This window comes from Phalangium opilio, unplaced genomic scaffold (assembly GCF_054372755.1).
Source record: "Phalangium opilio isolate 3A_F unplaced genomic scaffold, DU_Popi_V2 ptg000002l_1, whole genome shotgun sequence".
Classification (NCBI taxonomy): domain Eukaryota; kingdom Metazoa; phylum Arthropoda; class Arachnida; order Opiliones; family Phalangiidae; genus Phalangium; species Phalangium opilio.
The window spans coordinates 7,205,952-7,230,118 of NW_028324144.1; the positions used below are offsets into that span (position 1 = coordinate 7,205,952).

A 24,167-nucleotide genomic window follows, 5' to 3' on the forward strand; every position below is an offset into this window, starting at 1 on the left:
GGCGTTCTAAAAGATATTTTAACTCGCTTTCAACTCTGCTCCTATCCGCTTTCATTATAGTTTTCTATCGGCAAGGAAAAACCTTTTACCAGAAAACGGATGGAAAAGGAGAAAAAAGTTTTTATTTTATTTTGAAGGCCACTTTTGGCCCCAAAAAGGAAATTATCGATTGTAGGTATACCCAAAAGACCTCGAGCTTTGTCGCATTAAATCTTTTATTGTCAGAAGTAGATTAAATAAATATTTCAAGAATTAGTCCAAGCTGAATCGTACTGAACTACAGAAACGCTGAGAATGAATGCAGCTTGAAGGAGAGAGGGATGGAGTGGTAATACCCCCATCTATGGCAACGAAGTCCTCCCAGCATCCTCAGCGTTTAAGTAGGGTCGTACAGTACGAAAACGTGAAGGATGCCCCCTGTGTCAAAAAAATATAAGCAAGTTCTCATACAAATACAATGGCGTTACGCGGATGCATTTAACAGTGTGCAACGTACACTGTGAGGCTATCATTGCCGCAGGTCGCCCATCACCATTTCCATTTTACCTCCTTCCTCCCAGATGGGAGTAAAGAAGATACGTTATGTGTACGTATAGCCACCTCAAATTACATCCTCCTCCAAAATACCACAAGCTTCCTTGCTTAAAACTCATATTTGTTCTGTATTTCATTTTGTATTTAAAAGGCATCCTTGGCTTCAATGCCAAGGACATTCAAAAATTTCATGAGGTGCTCTTAACGCTCCTTCCCACGGTAATCGTTAGTAAAAAGCGAAAGATTAATACGCAATGGGAAGAAACGAGCATTAATTTTTCTGAATCGAAATTCAGAGATAACCGACATTAGTACCCTGATACCCTAATCTATCATATTTTCCCCGGCCAAAAGTAGGAGTACCCACTGTTTAAATGTGAATTCCTATATCGGTGTATAAATATTTTCAATTATGCGTTATTCGATAAACGGTCAAATGCTTGTTTTCGTAAAATAGTCAAAAACTATTTGAACTATCACAAGAATTTCAGAAGTTATGAACAATTTGGCTTTGCGATGTTAGAGTTAAACCGATGAAACTCAGAAATAAATCTTAAACATTTTTGTACTGTTTTTAGTTCAATGCCTAAGATAAGAGATGAAATTACCGTAATTTTTAAAATTACCAATTCAAATCCCGAGAAAAATAAAATTACCGTTATGTTGGTAATTTATGCGGTTATGTATTTATTGGCTACGATGAATTGTGAGCACGTTCTTCATAGCTTAGCAGTTTCAGTCAGCGCGAAACAGATGAAAAACTGGACCTATTATAGTCTCTGACAGGCTAGTACACACAGAATAAAAATGCTGTAAAATAAACACTATGGTAATGGCAATAGCGTATGCCATCAAGATGATGTTAATTTAGTTGCGCATCCTCCCTGTTTTTAATACCGTTGACAATACTGTTGTTCTAAACAGTGGAACTAACAGTTTTAAGAATTAACTGTTCGTGTATTCAGGGGCGTTCGTAGCTTTTAAAATAACCGCTTCAGAGGTTGTTTCAAAGACAGTCTTAACCGTTGATTATATTGTAGGGGTCAATGAAAAAACCAGCACTATATGCTCTTTTACTACCAATAAATCACAGTTACATAAAATGTCTGCTGCTGTAAAAATAACAGCAAAATATGTGGGTTTAAACTCACTAAGCACTGTGAATTAAAACGTGGTTTGCTGTGAAAATAAAAACACACCATGCTGTTTCAAACCGCTTATGGTACACTAGAAAAATAGGGTTGCTGTAAAAATAACAGCTCTTAGAACAGTTTTAAATCCCGGAGCTTATTTTGATAAAGACGCTCTTTGCTGTTAAACTAAAAGCACTGAAACCTTTATTAAAAACATTAAGTTATGTTGGTTAAGATGCAACTTGTCATTTATATAAGACGACCAGCTGACAGACTGTCCATTAGGGTAGATTTATACTGGTTGCTGTAATGCACTCTAAGAAAATGCGGTGTGCTTTAACACCTTTAAGTGTAGTTTAAATGGGTCCAAATTTGACACCATAACAGGTGTGCATTTACACCGCAGAAAGGGTTTAATAACACTTATTTGAGCAATTAGTGTCAAAGATAAGAGTAAAATGGTGCAACAGAGGTTCAGTTTAAAAGTTAATTTTTACTCCCATATGAGTGTTGTGCAATTCTTTAAAGGGTGCAGAAAAACACCTTTCCGAGTTTAAATAACGCTTTCTGAGTGTCGCATGACACCTTCCTGAGTTGTTGATTTATCACAAAATAGCGCTATATGCTTAGCAAGGTTCAACCTTGAGAGAACTTAAGAGGACAGTTCTAACAAGCAAGGGTAGTTCTCGCATCAATGTGACACTACACTAAAAGTTGGCCACTTGATCGACTTAAAATCCAGCATCAAACTGCACGGTAAGTTTGTCATTTTCACCGACTTATTAACTTCTATAAAAGGCAGAAAGTTATAAATTAGTATAAAAGCATCGGGTATTAAATTGGTTTTGGAGGCCGTAATATCTCAGCACTAGATACAGACGTATTCGTTAAATTTAATAATCTCTTTTCACGAAGAGTTTTTCGAGCACCAAAAACGCGTTTGACCTAATCTATTCTACCATATTTTAAAAAAAGAAAATCCATGGAAGTGCGAGAACTGGGAACAGTTTGACACTAACGACGTTTTTGAAGCGGAAATTTCTCTAACTGGAACTAAATTCGACGATTTAGAAGTTAGTGTACTGATTATTTTGAGGGGGCTAACATTGAAATTTGGGGGCGCTATAGTCCCCAAAAAAGGCCTAGCGACGCCACTCCAAGAGTGTCGCATAACGCTTTTAAGAATGTCGCCTAACACGTTTCAGAGTGTCGCCAAACACGTTTTGTACATTTTCGGTCAATTTTAGAAACAAAAGGTTGAAATTATAATGAAGAAGAGAAATTGCAAAGATAAAAAATTGGTTTTAAAATTAGCAATTCACTGACTTTCCAAAATATTTTTATTTTCATATGGGTCCTTTCATAATAAACGCGGACCTTTTCCAAAAGGCTTAGCATGGTTAGGTAAGATTAGGTTATATTGCTTCAAGGTTTAAATTAAAGCGCTTCAAGGTTTAAAATAAAGTGCTTCAAGGTTTAAAATAAAGTGCTTCAAGGTTTAAAATAAAGTGCTTCAACGTTTAAAGTAAAGTACTTAATGTTCAAATTAAAGTATGCAAAACTTCAATTTACGGTGGATTATACGTTAAATTTATACTTAATAGTGTAACTATCTGTGTTTTTTATTTTACACTACTGTATTCTTCACGGCAGCATACTTTTTTCCCGGAAAACAGCAACGTTCTATTAATAATAACATATCCTGCACTTCCGTTTGAGAAATAAAAACTAGCTGTTTTTTCCACAGTCGTTAACATAAAAAAACAATGTTTTGCTGTATATTTAAAATTAAGGTAATGTAATTTCAAAAAACAGCGACTACCTGTATGTACTAAGGCTTGGTAGAGGTTTTTCTAGATAACAGCATTAAACAATCAAAAACATGGTGAAAACTATTGTTTCTTTGACATTAGTTTCTCAGTGTGTACACTTAGTTTTACTACCAAAGGTTTTGGCTCTGACAGGCAAAATTTTAAAAATGTTTGGTAATTCTAAAATTGCTTAAATCAGTAATATATGATGATATTTGTTAAATTCCCGTAATTAACGATGGTATTTGTTAAATACTCTTAATTTACGAACGATAAATTACCGACTTACATTAATATTAGTGATAATATTAAACCAAGAAGTGATATCTAGTTTATTAGGGAGAAAGTGTAATATGCCTAAGTATTCGCGCGCCATAATCCCAGTCCCCCTTTCAAAATACAAGGGGGGCCGTAAAGGGAGGTCGGGCTATTTCGCCTCTCCTCAGTCGGAAAATACGTAATTTTTGTCATTCGCGTCGCTCTGATGTGCGTTTTCAAGAACCAATGAGATGCTGGTTGTAATTTAGAGGTGGGGATTAACTCTGGACCAACGTTTGGACTGGAGATAAAGCTGGAAATGTGGCGAATTTATACCTTCTCCCTAATAAACCAGATATCACTTCTTGATTAAACCTACTGAAATAAACGCTTTATTTCCTTGATTCTACGATATATGTAAATTTGATCTTCTTGGTCTATTTCATTCGAGTTAAAGGAAAAAGGCGATTTTCTTTCATTCAGATATTATGGATAAAAAATTCGCCGCAAGACGTCTTGTAAAGAAGTCCCCTTTACCGGATAAATTCGGGCCACTCAAGGTCACTTTATCCCGAAAGTGGAACTAGAGAACCATATATAGTAACTTGTACAAGGACAAAGGAAATGGAATCACGAGAACAAAAAGCCCCAAAAGAAGAACTAATAGAAAAGGGCTTACCGGAATGCTAAACAATGGAAATTCAATTTCAAATCTCTTTTTGATGGCAGGACAAAAAAAAATCCCTGAAGAATGTTTCACTTTTTTTGCTGTGTCCTTAAAGTTATTGTATTATATAAAACCTACTTGTACAATAAATTTGAAAGTTTGTGAGTTTGTTACTCGATCCAGCTTTAACGGCTGAACAGATATGGATGAAATTTGGCCTGGATTAACATATAAGATACTACTTTTATTCGCAAAATTTCGCCGATTTTTCGCATACCTCAAAATACCTATTCCTTCTTTCAAATTATAAGATAATTTTTCTTCATGCTATTAACATATAGCATACGTTTTAGCGCTATTATGGTGAACAAACCTAGCAGATTGTTTTTACCTCTCCGAATGACGATGTCGTCACGGAGAGGTACTACACGGCACGTTTCTGTTTGTTTGTCACTGTGCTCTCAGTTGGCAAATGGGAGCAAACTTGCACGCAGAAACCAATACTCGGCTTCTACTCCCATCATTATAGGATTAAGAAGTACGCGGCGATTGGACAGGGTGACGAGAAACATCTAGCCTCCCAATGGCAGGGCTTCCACCAAAATATCACACAATAGCGGGCTTTCTCATTATTCCTTGTGAATCAATCGCTTTATATACCGTAAACTTCCAAAAATAGTTAAAGAGGCATACCCTTGAATTCAAACGTCAACAATTGCTATGTTTAAAATTATTTTAGGAATAAAGTTTCTTAAAATGATTTAACGAGAGTTAAGGTAAATTAATGACGATTAAAATAATTAATATCAATTATATTTATCAAATTATACAAAACAAGTTGGGAAACCAAAATGAACCTCTCCGAGCCGAGACGAATTTATTTTCTAAACACAGGTCCACCAGCCAATGAGAAAAACCGAAAATACATAGTTCAAATTGGCGAAACATTGCCAAGCTCTTTAGCAAAGGCTTAAGCGTTTAACAATTTCCTTTGTATCCTCAATAAATCTAATGAGGACCTAAAATGTATCACTGAAGGGTGTATTTAACTTTCGGCTCACTCTGAACCGTTAACACCTCCTATAAGAGGAGGCGAAACAAGGTCATTTCTAGTTTAAATCTAGGATATCTTATTTCACAGACCCAATCGTTTGTGGATAGATGAAGAAATAACATCCATATTATCTAATGAATATAAAAAATGCGTTTACACTATATATAAATGTAGTAAAGCTGAATTAAAAAGTAAACACCAAATTTGAAATGTTAATATCAAAAGATGTTCTTGGAATATTAAGATGAAACAGAGCTTTATAGCTACACAACTACTTAAAGAATAGTAATGCCGAAAAATATTTAAAATATTTCCATTTAATATTCTGCAAAAAGGAAATGTTATCGTTTTGTAAGAGATCTTATCATCCTACTCGCTTTATATTAACTTTGATATGCGTGTAGTGTTTCGATTCGGATGCAATTTTCATTACTCGTTCTATATAAACTCTCACTTGTGTCATTACATAGAAATAAGTTTATCTTAAATAATTAATTAAATATAAATGATATTAATTATTTTAATCGCCAGTAAATAACTTTAAAAATAGTTAAATCGTTTAAAATAAAGTTGTTCCTATTATCTTTCGAAACTTTGCTAATATTGACGTTTAAAGTGAAGGGTACCCCTCTTGCCCGCTTTCTTCAAATTTTGGGGTATATATACAATTCGTTTCCATTATAATAATAGATAAAAACGCATTCGCGTGAACCTTTGGTGGAAGCCCTACCATTGGGAGGCTAGACGTTTCTCGTAACCCTAGCCGATCGCCGCGTATATCTTAAAACCGAACGATAACGATGGAGAAGAAGCCGCAATGGACAAAGACCTGAAGATGGTGGTGCATAGAAGCTGGTGTCAATGTGGGATTGAAGAAGAACAGAAGATGGTGGTGCTTACGAGCCAGCAAGTACAGGCTGGTGTCAATGTGGGATTGACGAAGAACAGAAGATGGTGGTGCTTCCGAGCCAGCAAGTACAGGCTAGTGTCCATGTGGGATGGACAAAGACTAGCAGATTGTGGTGCTTAGAAGCCAGTTAGTAAAGACTGGTGTTGGTAGATGAATGGCCAAATTTCCGTGAACCGCGAACGCGTTCCGGAAATCGGGTATTTGTTTGCTCCGATTTGTAAACTGCGAACGCAGTCACGTGGGGTCTGACAGACAGACAGACACACAGACAGACACACAGACAGACAGACAGATACGGCCGGTGTAATACCTCTCCGTGACGTCATCGTCACTCGGAGAGGTAAAAACCTCTTAATTGCGTCTCGACTAGGAGAGATTAATTTTGGTTTCCCAACTTGTTATCCTCCTGGTAATTCCTGTAACTCGTTTCCGACTGATAATATTAGTGTTCCTTTGACTGCCGTTCTATTAGTTTTGCTTTGCTCTGGTGTTCTTATTTAGTTATTTACCTTATGACTAATTTATTAATTGAATTATTAATTTATATTTCATTTTATTTACTGAGAACGTATCCATGGAATAATTTCCACGCTTCTTTATTTTAATTAGCGTTTTCTTTGACTGTCGTTAATGAATTACTTCATAAACTAGTTCAACATTATATACACTCAACTCTGACTCGGAGTTGTAGATCATGGAAGAAAACGGGCTCTTCATCTTAAATGGGATTACGACTAACATGAACTTTGACCTATCATGCCATTAGAAAGTTTAAGACATTGACGTTGACGTTCCAAAATTACGTACACTCTAATTAGCCAATAGCCGTCAATATTTTATAAGTTTCAAAATTCTACTTTTTATATAAGAACTGACGTGACGTCGTTGGAATAAATTAAAAATTCCTTTTAGTTGCGGGAAAAAAGTAGCTCTCTTAAGAACATTACGCGCCATTTTACAGAAACTAATGACGTAGATGGTAGTAAGAGGTATAGCCACCAGCTGCTAATGCTGCCAGGCTGTCTTTAAAAAACGTCTAGCGGCGAGTAAGAAATTAAAAAGAAAGGCTCGTTAAACCAGTAAGCAAATTTAAGCGACCCTGCAAAATTATCGACCAAGATTTAAAGAGCAGTTAACAACACCAAAGTTGTAGATTTTCCGTAAGCGTAAGAGACGAAAGCCTTCTCTTCTGTTGAGAACTATCCAATCAAGTTGGTTGAACGTTCTTGCTTAAAGCAATATTTGTACTGGATAAAGTAGTACGCTAACCCTAAATCACCAACAATTGAAACTCAAAGTGTATCGTGTTTTCTGATCACAAAGGGAGACATTTGACAAAGTATTAAGCAGAAACAAAATTAACATCTATTTTTTATGCGTTATAACCACATATTTTAGTGCTACGGTTCTAAGATATGTTCTTTGTCTAGGTAAGACGATGATGGTACGGCGTTCCTCCTATTACAGTTGCAATCAGGGATTCTTGACTTTAAGAGGGATGAGAAAGGAGAAGAAAACGTTGAAAGGTTAAGGGCGTGTCATGCGCAGTAGATTCGATCGGACGTTTCAGTTTTTGGTTCCTTTCAAGGTGAAATTATAAATATCATGCTGAGTGTTCATGGTTTAACAATACACTCAGTTTATGGAAGCAGGAAAAATTAACGTTCGTCACACTCCAGAGGTAACACGGTGGTTTAGCAGCCCCTAGCCTTTTCCCGGAAAAATTTGTCCTTGAAGGGGAAAAACAAAACTGGACGTGTTTAGGCCCTCGTTATAATAACCTCTGCCGCAGGCGTGTAAGAGTGTACATGAAAAGTGTCGCGCTACTCATCCCTCTTAAAACATCTAATATCCCAGGCTGTGCAATTGCCTCGAAAAGCTACCCTTTTTATAGTAGTCTTGCAAACTGCTCTTGATTCTTGAAAAGGTTTCGGTAATGCCCCCCCCCCCCCGAGCAAGAAAAGGTTACAAAGTATATAGGAAAAGTTTTCTTCCGAATAATAAATTAATCGAGTGTAGAAGGTGGTGCCTAACCCACTCTATTTCAAGGAAAATTTAATTATTTAGAGCATTTATTATTAATAGAGCATAGAGAAACTTAGAACCTGCAGACCACAAAAGATTGGGCCATGAACTGTCAAATGTTGCAGAACCAAACAACTCAGCCCAAACTGACCAAGAATCGTTTAACACATCATAAATTGTGGCCAAAAATACCGAACATGATAAACATGCCAAACCAGCAGACCAGGAACCGTCCAACAATGCAGAAAAAAACAACGCAGCGCAAACCTCGAGAAAATCCAGTAGAATCAGCAAGGAACACTCACGTCTTATACGGACTATCAGAAGTCATGAAATTTCCATTACGAAGATGGGCAAGGATTTTGTCACGGCGTAACATTTTACTGTTTTGTTAAGTTTTTTTTTCCAACATAAATAAACAGCTTGTTTCTGATACGTTTGCCACAAATTAATGGGGGTGTTCTTTGGGTTATTTTGAGTCGAAAATGCTCAATGATATTTTGCCATACGGGCCACTGTTTTCAAGTTAAGTGAAGAGTATTTTACGGATAACCCCTTTTGAATAATTAAGAAACTGAAAGACAATGATCTCTAGTTTAATTAAGGGATCATCCCTATAACACTCAAATCTTAACTCGAAAACAGTGACCCATGCGGAAAAATGTCATAGAAATTACATTTTCGACTAAAATCGACCAAAGAACATCCCCCTTAACTTTGGGCAGACTTATCAAAAAATACCCTGTGTATAATGAACTAGAGATTTTTAAAATCACCCTCTATATCTACATTATCTAGCATCGTATGTTACCGCGTTGTCTATTTTTACGAAATTGTCAGTTGATGAAATGAAGTGTTACGTTTTCACTTCTGTTTTAAGACACGACACATTTTATATAAAAAATATTGAGGACTTACATTATTCTGGTCCGTCCAATAAAGAAAGAATCCTTTTTTGTCCACTCGCAACGTCACAGGTGTTCCGATCGTTGCGTCCTATGAGACAAAAGAAACAGAAAATAGATTTTAGTTAACATAAACGAATATAGCTTTCCATTTTATCTGTTAGCAAAATCCTAATTTTTTTTATGAGACTTAAAACAAACCCATAAAGGACGAGAACGATAGTAAAATAAATAAATAAATAAATAAAAAAGGTTGCGTTGCGTGTTCAAGATTTATTTGTAACCCATGGTCGTTTAATTTGTCTATTTAGTTCAAAAGTTCAATACACTATAGCTGTCATGTAAGAATCAAAAGTTTTAAAAACACGCACGTTCAATGTTTAGTTTGACGGTACTTCACGTGTAATTACAACTAGCTATCAAATATTTCAAGCGATACTGATGTATAAACGCAATTTGCAAATCAATTTATGGATTTATAGATATTCAATACTATCAAGAGTAAATCATGAATACGAACAACACGGAGGTATGCGCGGCAAAATAGTGAGTTTCCTCGATAATGACAAATTCGAAGCTTCAAACTCAAACCTAGTTATCACTCCACATGGTTATGTTATAACCAAACGGAGTAATGCGCCCATGTGAGAGCGGGTACACGAAAAACATGTAACTGGTTATGAAAAGAGTCTCCTTGAACTTTCAACTCGTATAGGCAAAGAAAGAAACGGGTAAAAATCCCGCTCTTCAAATCGCTTTGCGAGGCGATTGTCGATACTAAATTCAGGAATTAATAGCTTCTCCAATGCATGCAATTTCAGTTGAAAATACATTATTACAACTCAGTGATACTAAATGAAAACCACCCTTAACTTGGAGGCGATTAGTCGCGGTAAGGTTGCTTTCGAAATCCCATAGAAACCAAATCTGAAATCCCTTCAATAGACCCGTAAATTGATGGATTTAGCTTTAGAGCAAATGAAATTTGTTACTGCAAGGGTTTATTTGCATTTCGTATGTTTTTGTTGATTTTTTTACGAAAGACAAAAATACGTAAGCTAAACTAGAAATGGCACCTTATACTGTCGTGGTCACTGTTATCTCGTGAGTAATGAATAGGGCCGGCATTTCCCAAGCTAATGTGGCACTGATACGTGCGAGCCAGCCTTAACGTGTTGTTGGGTGTTGTACAACCCTAGCACATTTGGGACGACAAGATGTATTGGAAAATTATTTTGAGGGTGTTATAGACCCTTAACACATTATAAACCACACTTAGTATTGCCAGGGATAGATTTAATTTTAGAGGTAGGAATGGAGAACGGTTAGTATTTACTTCAGTCCGACTCATAGCCCAGTAAAGAGCCCCTCCCTCAAACACGTAACGAAAAGTTTAAATTATCTTATTGGCTTACTTAAACTACGTTTTGATGACGTTGCTGACGGGGAATCTGTTCTCCATTCCTACTTCTAAAATTATATCTATCTCTGGTATTGCAAAATTATTTTTGCTGTTGTTTTCAAATCGAATAACATCCCAACAATCCTCGCCAAACCTCCTAGTGTTGTTAGAGGTTGGGCATATATGTCCTCATAAACTTGTTTTTCATACATAAATAGCCTTAAAACAAGCTTACTTCGGATTCAAAGAGAATAATTGAACGTGCATATTTAATACGATCTTGCTGCAAATGAAAATTTAAATAACTAAAGAGCTGTACTTTGCTTGAAACGAGGAGCGTATAAAAGCAAACAATGGCACCATTATCATCATCTTATAGCTGTTTGCGGAAGTTTATCTTGAAAAAGAAAAGATTGGAATTTTGAGAAGAGCATCTTTGATGGAAGCTTAAGCAAACATTGATGTCTTCAGCCAGTAGCCTGAACGTATACGCTTGATAGGCAGTTATTTAATATCTTCAACGTAATTTGATCACTATACAAGGTCATAATGCGTACTGATAAATTAAAAAACATTCTCCTTTTTAAGTCCCTTGGGGATATGGAAAGATAAAAGGTCGTCTCCTCTGCCTTTCCGTTGAGATAATAGGAAATGCATGGACTCTCCAACCGTACCGGGACTAGATATGGTAATATTTTCCCCGTGATGAAGTGAATGTTTCAATTTTTTTAAAAAAAAAATAGCTGTATTTTTTTTCTTTACATAAAGATTTACGGAAACTACTTTGAACTAAATTAAAATTTGTATTAGTTAAATTGTTAATTTAGAATGATTAATTTGAAATTTGGCTAGGTTTTCAACAATTCTTGTTCCTCAAAAATTAAAAAATGCCTACATTTTAAAATTAAAAAAAGGCTTCCGATATTTTCTTTGATATTAGCAACTCATTTAAAACCAACGTTATATTTAAACTTCAGTAATGGTTTAGCCCATCAATCCATATCTCTTGTCGCCCGCCATTTTGTGGAACATAAAGGTCCTCTACAAACACACTCCGTGACCTTCCGCTAGCTAGACACTAGACAACGTAGGACTGAACCATTGCTTTAAATATTTTTAAATTCTGTTTTTTTTCAGTTTGAAGAATGGAAGGTCCTTTGCATTTCAATCTATTGTCTAAAAAGAAAATCGATTTTTCGTTAAGTGGTCGGAAACGCGCTTCTATTCTCCGGAAAACATCCTCGTTACCGTTACGTTATCATGCAAGCGGTCGCTTTTGCTTCGCCGACTTCCCTTAAAGGGATAGTAGCGTTTAATTTACAAGATTTTTCATATTTTTGAATATATCAAAATGAGTAAATTGAACCCAAATTACATTGTCTTGTTATTAAAAAATCGAAAATCCTAAACGAACGTAGAATAAAGTAGACCAAAGATGGTGTAAAGAGTGGATAGTGAAAGCTTTGAAAGTTTTCCTCTAAGCTTCCGGTGTGCGCGCGCATCTATCTCTGCCCTCTTATTGGTTGAAATACGGTGAACCGGATATTAGAACAAAAATATAACAAACAAATATAAAAGATAAGTTACAACTCTCAAAATGCCTTGCCAAAAGCTGATAGCTTCAACTCCCCTTCTTTATATCCTCTTTGAATAGACACACACTAGCCGTTCAACTTGTTGGTGACGTCATAACTGTGTAGCGTTCGCATTGAAAAGATCTGTGGTTCGCGAAAGCCGTTTGCTGACTTTGCTCCACCGAGTGTAACATTAACAACAAGGCAAGGTCGCCAAAAACCTTTTTCGAACCGCGAAATTTAAAACACATTTCCGAAACATGGGACTTTTTTTTAATTCCTTACTAAAAACGGCTTCGATATAAAATTTAATGATCTAGCAAATAACTTTTCTTTATATGTGAGGTTTTCAAATCCCAATGACTTGTCTAATTTTCATGTTGACAGATCTAAACTCAAGTTAAAGTTATGGACTTCTCAGTGTAGCCTTAAGACAGTTTGTCTCAAGACGCCATTTAAAAACTTAGGCTGGTGACTACAGCTTGCGTGGATACAGCAAGCTCCAGAACTAGGGGCGTAGCGCGTTTTCAGTTCGGAAAGGCTTAACCTCGTAGAAGGACAAACTACATATTTCTTTCTGGACAATATAGCTAGCGAATGAATTATCGGAGTTTTGGGTCGAAGGAAATCAACTTTGACGAATGAGAAACAGATCTGAACCTTGACAGAGAATAAAAAATTGCCAGAGGAAAGATCCAAGAAAAAGAAGAAAAGATAGATTTAAGGAGTAAACAGTGAATGGACCAGAGAAAAACAAGATACTCAAGGCTTAATAAACTTTTGCCATTTGTGCCCTAGCGAAATCATAACCTTTTAATACTCTCCATAAACATGAAAGAATTTTTGCTACGATGAAAGCGCGCATCCTTTACTTAAAGAATGTACAATGTATTATCAGGGATCCATGTAATTTTAGAAGCAGGAATGGTGAACAGAGTAATCTGGGTCCACGACCACCTTGAAAGAAGAGGCGGGTCTTAGCGACAGAGGTAAAATGGAACTGCGCATTTTTCGCCGTTACCGTCAGCAACGTCATCAAATGGTAGTTTAAGAGATCCAATAAGATAATTTTAACTTTTCGTTACGTGTTGAAGGGAGGGGCTCTATACTGGGCAATGAGTCGGAGTGAAGTAAAGGCTAACCGTTCTCCATTCCTGCTTCTAAAATTACACGGATCCCTGGTATTATGTAGGGGCTATCGAGGTCTACTGGGCATGCGTGAATTTCATAGCATTATCAGTCCTTTTGGAATGTGTATCGGCATTTTCGTCGAATCTACCCGCCCAGTCGTTCCACGTTTACAGTCATGAGACATTCAAGTGAATCATTTTAGATTTGCACGCGTTTTCTTTACGACAGCCAGCCGGCCAGCTAAAATATTTCGAAACCATAATTTTTGGTTCATTTTAAGAGAAAAAGTAAAAGATCGGAGAAAGGGGGGTTTTATCTGAACATAGGAGAATTATTATGGATGAACGAGTTCGAAACTGAAGACTGAGAGAGACGGAGACTCTTATAGGTCTGGTATCCGAAAGAAAGATTTGTGGAAGGTCGCTCCTAACCCTAAAACTTAAATAGAAACTAACAGTTTGTTTTTGTTTGGCGACGCCCGCGAAGTTCCCGTCTGTTTGCTTACACAGCTCAGCTTAAGTCCGCCGTGCCTGGCTGTGGCCTGCGCATCGCACCCACTTACGAAGGAATTGCCAGCAGTCCATAAACCCAGTTCTTCCTAGATAACAGTTGAGAGGAAAAGAAATAAAGGAAGTAGTTTAAACCCTTCCTCATATGCGATTGTTGGCTTTTGTTATTTTTTCCCACATCGCTCTCCGCAGTTGTCTAGCTATATACTCCAGAAACAGTTCTAGTCTCTCTACAAATGTACTTAGAGACGCTCATTCCTAGAAAAATAACAGAGTGAAGGCGTTCATAATACATCTCTGAAATAGTCTATAATATTACAGTGAATTATAATAACATTATTTCAGTGAAAAAGTCTAATTTCAGATTTCGGAAAATTATTTAAAAAAAAAAATTGGAACGCTTCACGATTTTGCGTGTCATCCTTGTATCGTTCCAATTTTAGTATATGTAGTGCCGAAGCTACTACAATGCGAAACTGTTTTCCACGTCTGTGTATACCCCATTTTTAGCGAAGTATTATAATAGCCTTATGTGCCAGAAAATCAATAAATATCAAGGAAACTAATCGAAATTTTCCATATTTTTTATTCGTAACGTAAAACAACTAATAACAACTACAAATTTGTCGAAAGTAAAACCAGTCTGAGCTGTAATAATCCACAATACAAATTTATTTTTAATATTGTAAATAAAGAAAGAAAAAACTAAAAAATTTGGAACGCTTCACGATTTTGCGTGTCATCCTTGCGCAGGGGCCATGCTAATCTTCTCTGTATTGTTCCAATTTTAGTATATGTAGTGCCGAAGCTATTACAAGCTATAAAGGTTTTCCACGTCTATATATAAACCATTTTTAACAAAGTATTAAAATGGCCTTATGTGCCAGAAAATCAATAACTATTAAGGAAACTAATTGAAATTTTCCATAATTTTGATTCGTAAAGTAAAGCAACTAATAACAACTACAAATTTGTCGAAAATAAACTAGTCTGGGCTGTAATAATCCACAATACAAATCTATTATTAATATTGCAAACAAAAAAAAATTATCTTAAAAATTTAGAACGCTTCACGATTTTGCGTGTCATCCTTGCGCAGGGGCCATGCTAATCTTCTCTGTATCGTTCCAATTTTAGTATATGTAGTGCCGAAGCTACTACAATCTTCTAACGTTTTCCACGTCTATATATACCCCATTTTTAGTATAGTATTAAATTGGACTTATGTGGCAGAAAATCAATAAATATTAAGGAAACTAATCAAAATTTTTCGTAATTTTGATTGGTAACGTAAAACAACTAATAAAAACTACGATATTGCCGAAAATAAAACCAGTCTGAGCTGTAATAATCCATAATACAAATCTATTTCTAATATTGGATAAAATATGATGTTTCAAAAAACAAACAAACTGGAACTCTTCACGATATTGCGTGTCATCCTTGCTCAGGGGCCATGATAATCTTCTCTGTAGCGTATAAATTCTAGTAATATTAGCAACGACAAAAGTTGTTAGTTTTTTTTAAGTTTATATATACCCCCTTTCTTTCAAAGTTATAAAATGGCCTTACATGCCAGAAAATCAATTATTATATTATTAAGGAAATTGAGCAATATTTCCGATCATTTACAATTTCTGAAGTGCATGCCTAATGGCGCCGCTTTTTGTTGGTTTAACTTAAAATAAAAACGTTAGAGAATTACATTTTTCATCAAGCAAATAAACGGCCCGGTCTAAACCACCTGGGAAGTTTTCAATCATCATCCCGCACCTCTCCCTGCACTCCTTTTTACTCGATTGAATCACTCATCCCAGACGTACGCTGTATAGTCCCAAAATCGAAAGGTGAAGATTTAGTTCCGCCAGAATCACGGAAAGCCCACAAAAGAAATTACGTCTGTGGAGCGCCTCAGTACGCCGCAAACATACCTTGGAAATCATTGAGAAAAACCAACCTGGCGCGACCTCAAACGGTAAGAAAGCGCAACAGCTAATAATTTCGATTCCCCAAATAGCTTTGGAGCTTGCAGCCAAAAGAGTAGCCCACGAAGAAGTTCATTTCTTATCAAAACCAAGGAGAAATAACTCGGTGGACCATAGCATGGACCTTACACTCATAACGAGAATAGAAGCGACGCAACTGGATACACATACTGTTTTCTTTCATGGCAGAGAGGATTTTACCATGGATATGAATTAATACTAATGAATTACGCCTATAGAATTTCAGCTTGGTCAAAAAGTAGACCCAAAATATACGTTACAAAGACAACATATGCGAATTTCCCCCTCACTCACAAGGCTGGAGGGTTACAAGTCATATTTTTTTCTCTATTGAACAGGCACCTAAGCAAAATGCTTTGCGCAACGTAAGAGATGGAAATCCATCATAAGTTAGTATTTATACAAATCCATGATTTGCAAACGCGAGTGGAACCCGGTTTAAAACATTTATCCCTAAAATCTAGCTTTTTACTACCTTAAACTAATGTACCGTTGGCTTTCAAAACTATCCAGTCCTTCTTGAGCTAAAAGGTCCGTGACCACAGAAAGAAAAGAATAGACACTTTGGTGCACGGGACACAAAAGAACTATGGCGACTCGAGTCCAATTAAAGCGCCTGTCGCTCCCTCTAGCTGTGATGAATGACAACAGCTGCGACCGTTCTTTCCATATTTTTTTTTATACCTTTTTTCCCAAACTTTCGAAGGACCTATCACTGGTTCCGTGAGTAGCATAGCAGGAATAAGTATATTTTTATAATAATTTCACTGGGTAATTATCTAAAACAATAGTTATTTATGGTAATGGTCCTCCTCAAATAGCTACGCTACCTGACATTTCAGTTGGCTTTATTTTCTACAACTATTGGTATAGATTTGGAAAAGCCTCCGTAGTACTACCGAGGCTTTTCCAAATCAATAACCTTCAAACTCATACTTATGGTTAGTATGTTTTACTCGCAGACAGTAGTTTAGGCCCAAGACCATTGTCTGTAAGTTGCGAGGGATAGAGTTACAAATACCATAGTTTTGTACAGGTTCACATGACGAAACAGAGGAAACTGAAGAGTATGAATATTCAATGTTAGATTTCATAAGAACTTGAGAATATTTAAGGATATATAATTTGTTTGCAATCCTTTGAGACACCAGGACAGTAACTTTTTCCGCTTCGCACTGCACCTGGGAGACTCTACAAGGGGTATGTTGGTGAAAGGCAAACTTTACGTCGATACCTTCTCTAGAAACAGTATTGTCCCGTCGACCGCTTACTGCTACTCTCTGGTAAATGAGTCAACGTTTTCACGTATCAAACAGTGGGCTTTTCATTCACTGTTTATAAACTTGCTCAGACTGCAACCAGCGTTCCCTTCTTTGGTTGGCTGAAACTATGGTCAATGAAACCACTGGTAGGAAATTAAGTGAAAACTCGCAAAAAATACATCAAGTGAAATAGGTCGAATTGATTTCAGTTCTTTTATGTCTAATGTAGGCAACTTTAAATTCGCGACATTTTCTAACCTATAAACCACTTTGGAAATTACATACAGAGAAACCAACACATAGGAGCGAATTCGCCATTCTACTAAGAAGTAACACCAGACGAAGCCCGAGTTTTGTTGGCTGGTTTCTCTGTATGGAATTTCCGAAATGGTCTATAAAATCCGTCCCTCTCCTTACTAATAAACTCCCTCTACAGGGTCTACCTATAACTTCATCAAGGTTCTCGGCAGAAATTAAAATACCTTTTGTACAGACAAACGATATAAATAAAGGTTTTGTTTTAAAAATGTCTGTTTTAAGGGATAAGAAGTTTTAATTGGGGTGGATTATATTCAAATTTAAAAGAATCATTTTCCATCTGAATTTTCTTTTGGGTATAAGCTGCAGCAGCTAATTGATTTAAAATGAGTTCAGGCAATTTTTGAAAAGCTTAGACCTTTTAAAGGTATTAGTAAATCGAGATTTATTTTATTTGTTAGAACTTAACAGACTGTAATTGCCAAACGGAAGATGTTTTTAGAGAACGAAGGAATATTATTATTTTCAATGTAAATAATCGAAAGTTTTTATCTACTTTTTATTTGTTCCACCAGGGATAGATTTAATTTTAGAAGTAGGAATTGAGAACGGTTAGCATTTACTTCAGTCCCACTCTAAAGCAAGTAGTCCACTAAGCCTTGTGAAACCGTACCGTTAACGTAACGTCACTTATCCAAATACGTACAGAACGCCATCTGATAGCGTTTCTTAAACGACGCTTTCGGACTTAAGTAATGGGCGCCCTATTTCGGATGATTTACGAACTTAAAACGGTAACGATACGGTTACGCAAGGCTAAGTGGACTACTTGCTTTAGTCCAGTATAGTGCCCCTCCATCCAACACGTAACGAAAATTTTAAGTTATCTTATTGGCTTCCTTCAACTACGTTTTGATGACGATGCTGACGGGGACTGCGAAAAATACGTAATTCCTTTTTACCTCTGTTGCTATGACCAGCGTCTTTTTTCATACCCCCCCCCCCCGTCCCGTGGAAGGGGATCCGGGACTTTGACGCGCGCTTAGATTACTCTGTTCTCCATTCGTATACTTCTAAAATTATATCTATCCTTGTTCCACGATACTTCGCAATTTGATTGGTTTAGCGGATTGCCATCAGATTGGTAAATAACAAAGTGTATCAGAGAGTTGGGATTTCAGTTTTGCCGCCATCTTTATAAATGGCGGTCCGAAAAATACAATAAAAATGTCCCTACAGGCTGATGGGCTGCGCCGGATGCCTTTGTTGCTAGTAGCTAATGCAATTCAATCACGGGCTTTGCACTTTTGATGAGGATGAACAGTGCTGAAATATTTTTCCAACCCAAACATAGTAAGCTTAGAGAAGCGTAACTCATAATATTCCTTGGCGCGCCTATAGCTTTAAACAATACTGCGAAATTTCACGTGACCTTGATGTACTACATCCAAAACTTCCTTTGCTTGTGCCGGTGTTTTTGAATAATTTCCAAAGCGCTCTAATTTCCTATTCTTAAATTAGTTAATTGTAATATAAAGTTACAAAAAGTGTCTGGCTTAGCGGTAAAAGCCGTTTAAGGAGAAATATTTCTGAAGTTTAATTAAGCGTACAGTGAAAAGGAGCAGCTGCGTTTAAAGAACCAACAGATAATTTTCTAATTATCAAAAATGAGATTTTCTCATTCTCCCTGCAGTCTAGAGACTGGACGAGACTAAATTGCGCTATTATACTCAGGCTTAAAACTTAATAAAACTGGTATAGAGGCTCGATAAGTTATGAACTTTTAAAGGTACGGCCATTTCCAGGGGAACGTGGAATTTCATTTCAAATTAAAAGAGCTATTTAAAGATACGGAGAAGAAAGGGATTATTATTATTATGTACACGTAAACTTCAGAAAAGCAAAATTGTTTTGCAATTGCCTCAAGTTCGTAAAACTCATTTCTAAGTGGAATGCTGCAATTCCATTTATAGTGTCCCCGTACTTCGCTTGTGGAATAATGAACTGGAGAGAAGACAAGATAGGTAGCACACGTGTTTAAGAATGTTTTCAATAGTCGATCCACAACTCCACCTTTTTGTCCAAGCTTCAATTAAAGGTAAAGTGGACGGAATACGACATTATTGTGTACATTCATTTTGTATTGCCGTGTTTTTCAAATTAGCAAAAACGTATTCAGAATACCATAAGAACGTGGCGAATTAAAAAGGTCGTTTCACGCAGTGTGAGTGCGCATGGACGCGGGTAGAATACCATTTACATGCGCCCTCTACTGTTAACTTTTTCAATTTTTAAATATTTCAAAAGGTCAACCTTTGGACCTGTAGCCCATGGCGCTAAAACGGATTTTAAGGCATAACCTAGAACGGAGGCGATAACATTACAACAATTTTATTCAGAAGTAAAATTACGATTCCATTGGAGATAGCATAAGTTCATAAGATATTTCCTATAAGTTTTTCACTTGTTACTGAGAGCTTGTCATGAAGTGACGTAGGTGAAACGTCGTAGATTCTTGTAAAGCAACGCCTGGTGAGGTGCTGTCAAAGGCTTAGTGCAAACTTAATTGGAAGATGGACAGTGGACTGCAAAACCGAGTGTGGTAAATTCTCGCGCCGTTCTCGAACAAGCTTTCAGTATGGATTAACAAACACTAGGGATAGTTCATTCCCCCAAAAGATAAATCATGCATGTTCCAAACGCCCCCTAGCAGCAGCTACTATCCCTAACAGGAAGTTATAAGAAAATTAGACCAAATATCACGTGTTCTATGACGTCAAAATTGAAATCCTGCCTAAATTGGGCGTCGCCATCTTTAAATCCGCAAAAAAACTATTTTTGCCTAGAGATGGCGCTATATCTACATCCGTTTTGATCCAATAAATTGGGGAATCAAGGAATATTTCGGAACATGAAGTTGGCGATAGCATTACATGGGAAAACCTGTTAGTTAATCCATGCTTTCTGTTTGTCTCTAGCATTACTTATGGAACATACCTTATAAACTTATGGAGATAGTAATAAGAGGTAAACTTTTTAGGTGCAATAAATCCAAATCCAAAGAATACTATAAACTGAGAAAGTTAAATCCCGAAAAACCATAGTGAAGGATTACAACTCGATCCTCTCGTTGGAAAGATTCCTTAAATGGAAACTGGGGCATTTATCGGCATTTGCCAGATCGTTTTCAACTACAGATTCCTACTGAGTGGATTTACCGCGTCCTCGTTTAAAACGGCCACAGAAAATCGTTTCGAGGTCATCAAACCTTCGCTTTCAAACCCGAGGGTGTGTGGTTATACTCGGGGCCCCAAGTAAAGAACGCTCATAAATAGCGCCGCGTTTAAATCCATCACAGTATGCCTGGTTTTGTAAGCCTCGATCTCCAAATATCAGTTTAAATATAAATAAGGGATTCAACATATCGAAATGAAAAGCGTGGCTCACGATGCAAGACCAACCGAACCGTACACTTCACTTTCATTCGCGATCGATGTTTCGACGTAAATATGTAATTGAAAAGAGATTATGGTTTTCGTAGTGTTCGGACCGTGACATTCAGCTAATGTGCAGAGCCAAGGTTCAATAGTTTCTGTCATCTAATGGTTGGTATCCCTCGATCTCCCACTGTAAATGAACTGATGATAGAATCTTCATCGAAAACAGAATTAATCCCTATGCAGAGAGAAGTAGAAGCTTAGGCATTATTTAGTAACCATGGTTCTTCTATCCCGTTGAGCCTGTCGCGTAGTCTGTTTAATGTTCTGCTTATACACAAGGCCTACGTATTTACCTCTAAATATTTAATATTTTTCGCAAGTTACTATGGTCACGGGATGGAATTTAAATATAAGAATAAGAATGCATATAAATTCAAAAGTTTCCTTGTTATCTTGTAATTATCATTACTTATTTATCTATATTTTTTTCAAAAACGTTTGTTTTGGTTACACCTATGTTCGGCTCAAAAATTATTACAGTCTTTAAGTAGATAACATTTTCCAACCAATAGACCTTTTCTACGTACAAAAGAGGGTAGGCAACCCTCAGTATAAGGACATACAATGGGTTGATTCATTGTAGTCTCTGCGCACTCTCACGACACAAAAAGACTATGCAGCGCAGGTACCAAAAAGCAAGATGGAGGGCAGAGTTTTACCCCCGTGTCTTTCCCTGTTATACATCGAAATAGTCTATGAGCAGTGTAGAGAATAAGCCAACCACCAGAAACCGGATATAGCTTACTAAAACTGGAAAGCACCTTTTCCAAAAGCCTTCGCAATGGCTTAACCTTCTGTTCCTCTTTAGTGCATTCCCTTTGATCTCTATAACCTCTGTACAGTTGGGTGAGCTATGGAGCACCATCATAGATTCTTGAAGCTATTGACCGTCCTCAGCATAGCTTATGGGATTCCCAAATAATTAGGGATTTACAAATGGGAAGTACTTAATGTAAACCATAATAGTTCGGGAATCCATCATGTATAGAGAAGTTTTAGAAACCAAGGACATATAGGGTCATTTGAGTGAATGACATCGAAAGATTACTTCAAGTAATGGTTTGAAGACTCTTTAAAATAAATGCGGTCGTTTCTGCTAGTCAGCACCACTCCACGAAGTGAATTGTGGGTATTACAAAAAGATCTTAAAAACGAAGTAAGGAATTGAAGCACCACAAAAAACATGTGAATCGTGCATGGTCTATCTCGTGCGAAACAAATGAGAATTAAACAAAGAAACAAAAGGTACTTTGGCGATCTCTGGGATTTATTTTCTCGAGTTTTAACTTTTGTCTTGGTGACGATGTCGAAATCCTTCAGATTAAAACAATTCTAATTGCGTTTTACAGTCACAAGTCTTAAAAACATGCGTTTCGAAAGCTTACCGCAATTGTAATCAAAAGCTTCTTAGAAAGTTTCAAGGGCAGAGAGCAGTAAATGGAAAAGCCGTTCCTAAGCCTAAACCGAACCTTTGTCAAATTAGGCATAACTATCTAAAACCATGATTCCCTCCCTTAGAACCCACTGTACTTCGATACTAACGCCAATTTTGAAACACGAGAAATTTCATCAAAATCCCAATGAAGTTTAACATTACTAGGCAATGTTAATTAGAATTAGGCTAACACACGTAGCTATTAATATTATGTAACAGTAATTTTTCTTGTTTAGCCTTCAAGAGATGAATACTGCATTAGTGAAGCGGAAAAACGAAGTATTCTTCATCCTTGGCTTATCCTCCTATCTTCATTTGAAGTGATACTGGAATTCTCCACAAAGTAAATTTTCTATACAGTCTAGGCAGTAAAAATATTACTTAGGGGTAAACATTCAAGTATCCGTTTAAGCCTTTGCTCTTTTTGTATATGTTCCCGATTCTGGTTTAATAACAATCATTAAAACGGTATTCAGGCCAGCCGGATCAACACCTGCAGTGGGAAAAGGGATTACATCAGTCCAAAATGATACTCATTATTGTCAGATTTCAATTTTCTCTCAAGGTTATTTTTGAGGTCGGTAATAGTTGCGAAAATAAATCTCTGCATCCGATATAATTTTCCAGACGTTTCTACCCCAACCCCTGCAGTGCATATACACATTTCTAAGTGTCACAATATTGCCATTGCTTTTCAAACCGTCATTTTGTAGATGACTCTAGATTTAACGTTAAGTAGGGTCATTTTCTATCCAACTGATAAAGGTCTTGAGCCTACCGAAAATCAAGAAGTACATAGCAAAAGGAAGGTATCATTACAACATATTTATTGCAACATCTATTCAGAGGCTTAGTGTTCGAGGAACGTTAAGTCGCCTGACGATAATGCCTTCATTATCGAAAGATTTTTGAAATCCGCTGGAAATTCACGCGACATTACTCCACAAAGTAATAACAAATGTATTAAGAAAGGAAAATGAAAGTACAACCGAAAGTGAAAAGGTTTGGTACACAGATGAAAGCCATTCGTAGTGCCCAATATCATGTTTACAATGCAAATTTTGAATTTCTCTTTATAGTGTCTTTGGTCGACCAATCAAGGGCGTTATTCTTATTCTTTTCATCGAGGATCCATTCGTTATATTTGTTGATCAAAGATTACGTAGTGGTAACATGAAAAATGTCATTCTTTTTTCTAAAGAGCACGTATAAGGAGAGTCAAAGGGGGAAGGTAACTATAACGGCACAACCCGATCTCTCTCTCTCGCGCACCTATACCCGGCGCACAGCGGAAAAACCAGACGTCACATGATCCGTACTGGCCGTAAACAAACTTCTCTGATTTGTTTTTTCTCTGGTGTGCTGCAGCTCAGTACCAGGGCCGGATTGAGCAATTTTGCACCCGCGGGTTCCGAGATAATATGCACTCGGGGGTCCGAAATAAAGTCGGAAAAAAGGAACAGCAAATGTTGCTAAGGGGGAATAGTTTAACTCAACGCGCCCCCAACAAGCCTTGCGCCCGGTGGCCAGCGCCCCAACGCCCTCCCCCCTTTAATCCGGCCCTGCTCGGTGCCGATTTTGAAGTGGGGGGGGGCTAACGGAGAATTTCGTCTCTCCAAACCTCCTTATACATGCTCACTGGTTTTCCATGCATACTTTCGCTAGTATTTATGAGTGAAAATTTGGTTTTATTGTCTATACACAAAATTGAAGAACACGTCACTGTTTTTGTCGAAGCGAGTGATATTTCAGCTTAAACTCTATTAATTTTGTTCTCATGCACATGAATTCTT

General features: G+C 36.9%; 1 protein-coding gene, 4 non-coding genes and 1 pseudogene across 8 annotated transcripts in view; all 6 read right to left on the bottom strand.

Annotated features, from left to right (window-relative positions):
* The window catches only part of Plc21C (Phospholipase C at 21C), a 244,036-nt gene that overhangs the window by 84,472 nt on the left and 135,397 nt on the right, over nucleotides 1-24,167 (bottom strand). For all 4 annotated transcript variants that reach the window (XM_089848994.1, XM_089848920.1, XM_089848763.1 and 1 more), the window contains exon 2: nucleotides 9,311-9,388. In XM_089848994.1, the coding sequence (XP_089705120.1) occupies nucleotides 9,311-9,388 (78 nt within the window). The remainder of the gene's footprint in view (nucleotides 1-9,310; nucleotides 9,389-24,167) is intronic.
* Nucleotides 689-807, bottom strand: LOC149718526 (U5 spliceosomal RNA). The gene has a single exon (XR_016381374.1). It is a non-coding gene; the product is annotated as a U5 spliceosomal RNA (small nuclear RNA).
* Nucleotides 14,300-14,380, bottom strand: LOC149718527 (U6 spliceosomal RNA; annotated as a pseudogene).
* LOC149718528 (U6 spliceosomal RNA) lies at nucleotides 14,622-14,728 on the bottom strand. The gene has a single exon (XR_016381415.1). It is a non-coding gene; the product is annotated as a U6 spliceosomal RNA (small nuclear RNA).
* On the bottom strand, nucleotides 14,968-15,074 carry LOC149718529 (U6 spliceosomal RNA). Its single transcript, XR_016381404.1, has one exon. It is a non-coding gene; the product is annotated as a U6 spliceosomal RNA (small nuclear RNA).
* Nucleotides 15,320-15,421, bottom strand: LOC149718530 (U6 spliceosomal RNA). The gene has a single exon (XR_016381417.1). It is a non-coding gene; the product is annotated as a U6 spliceosomal RNA (small nuclear RNA).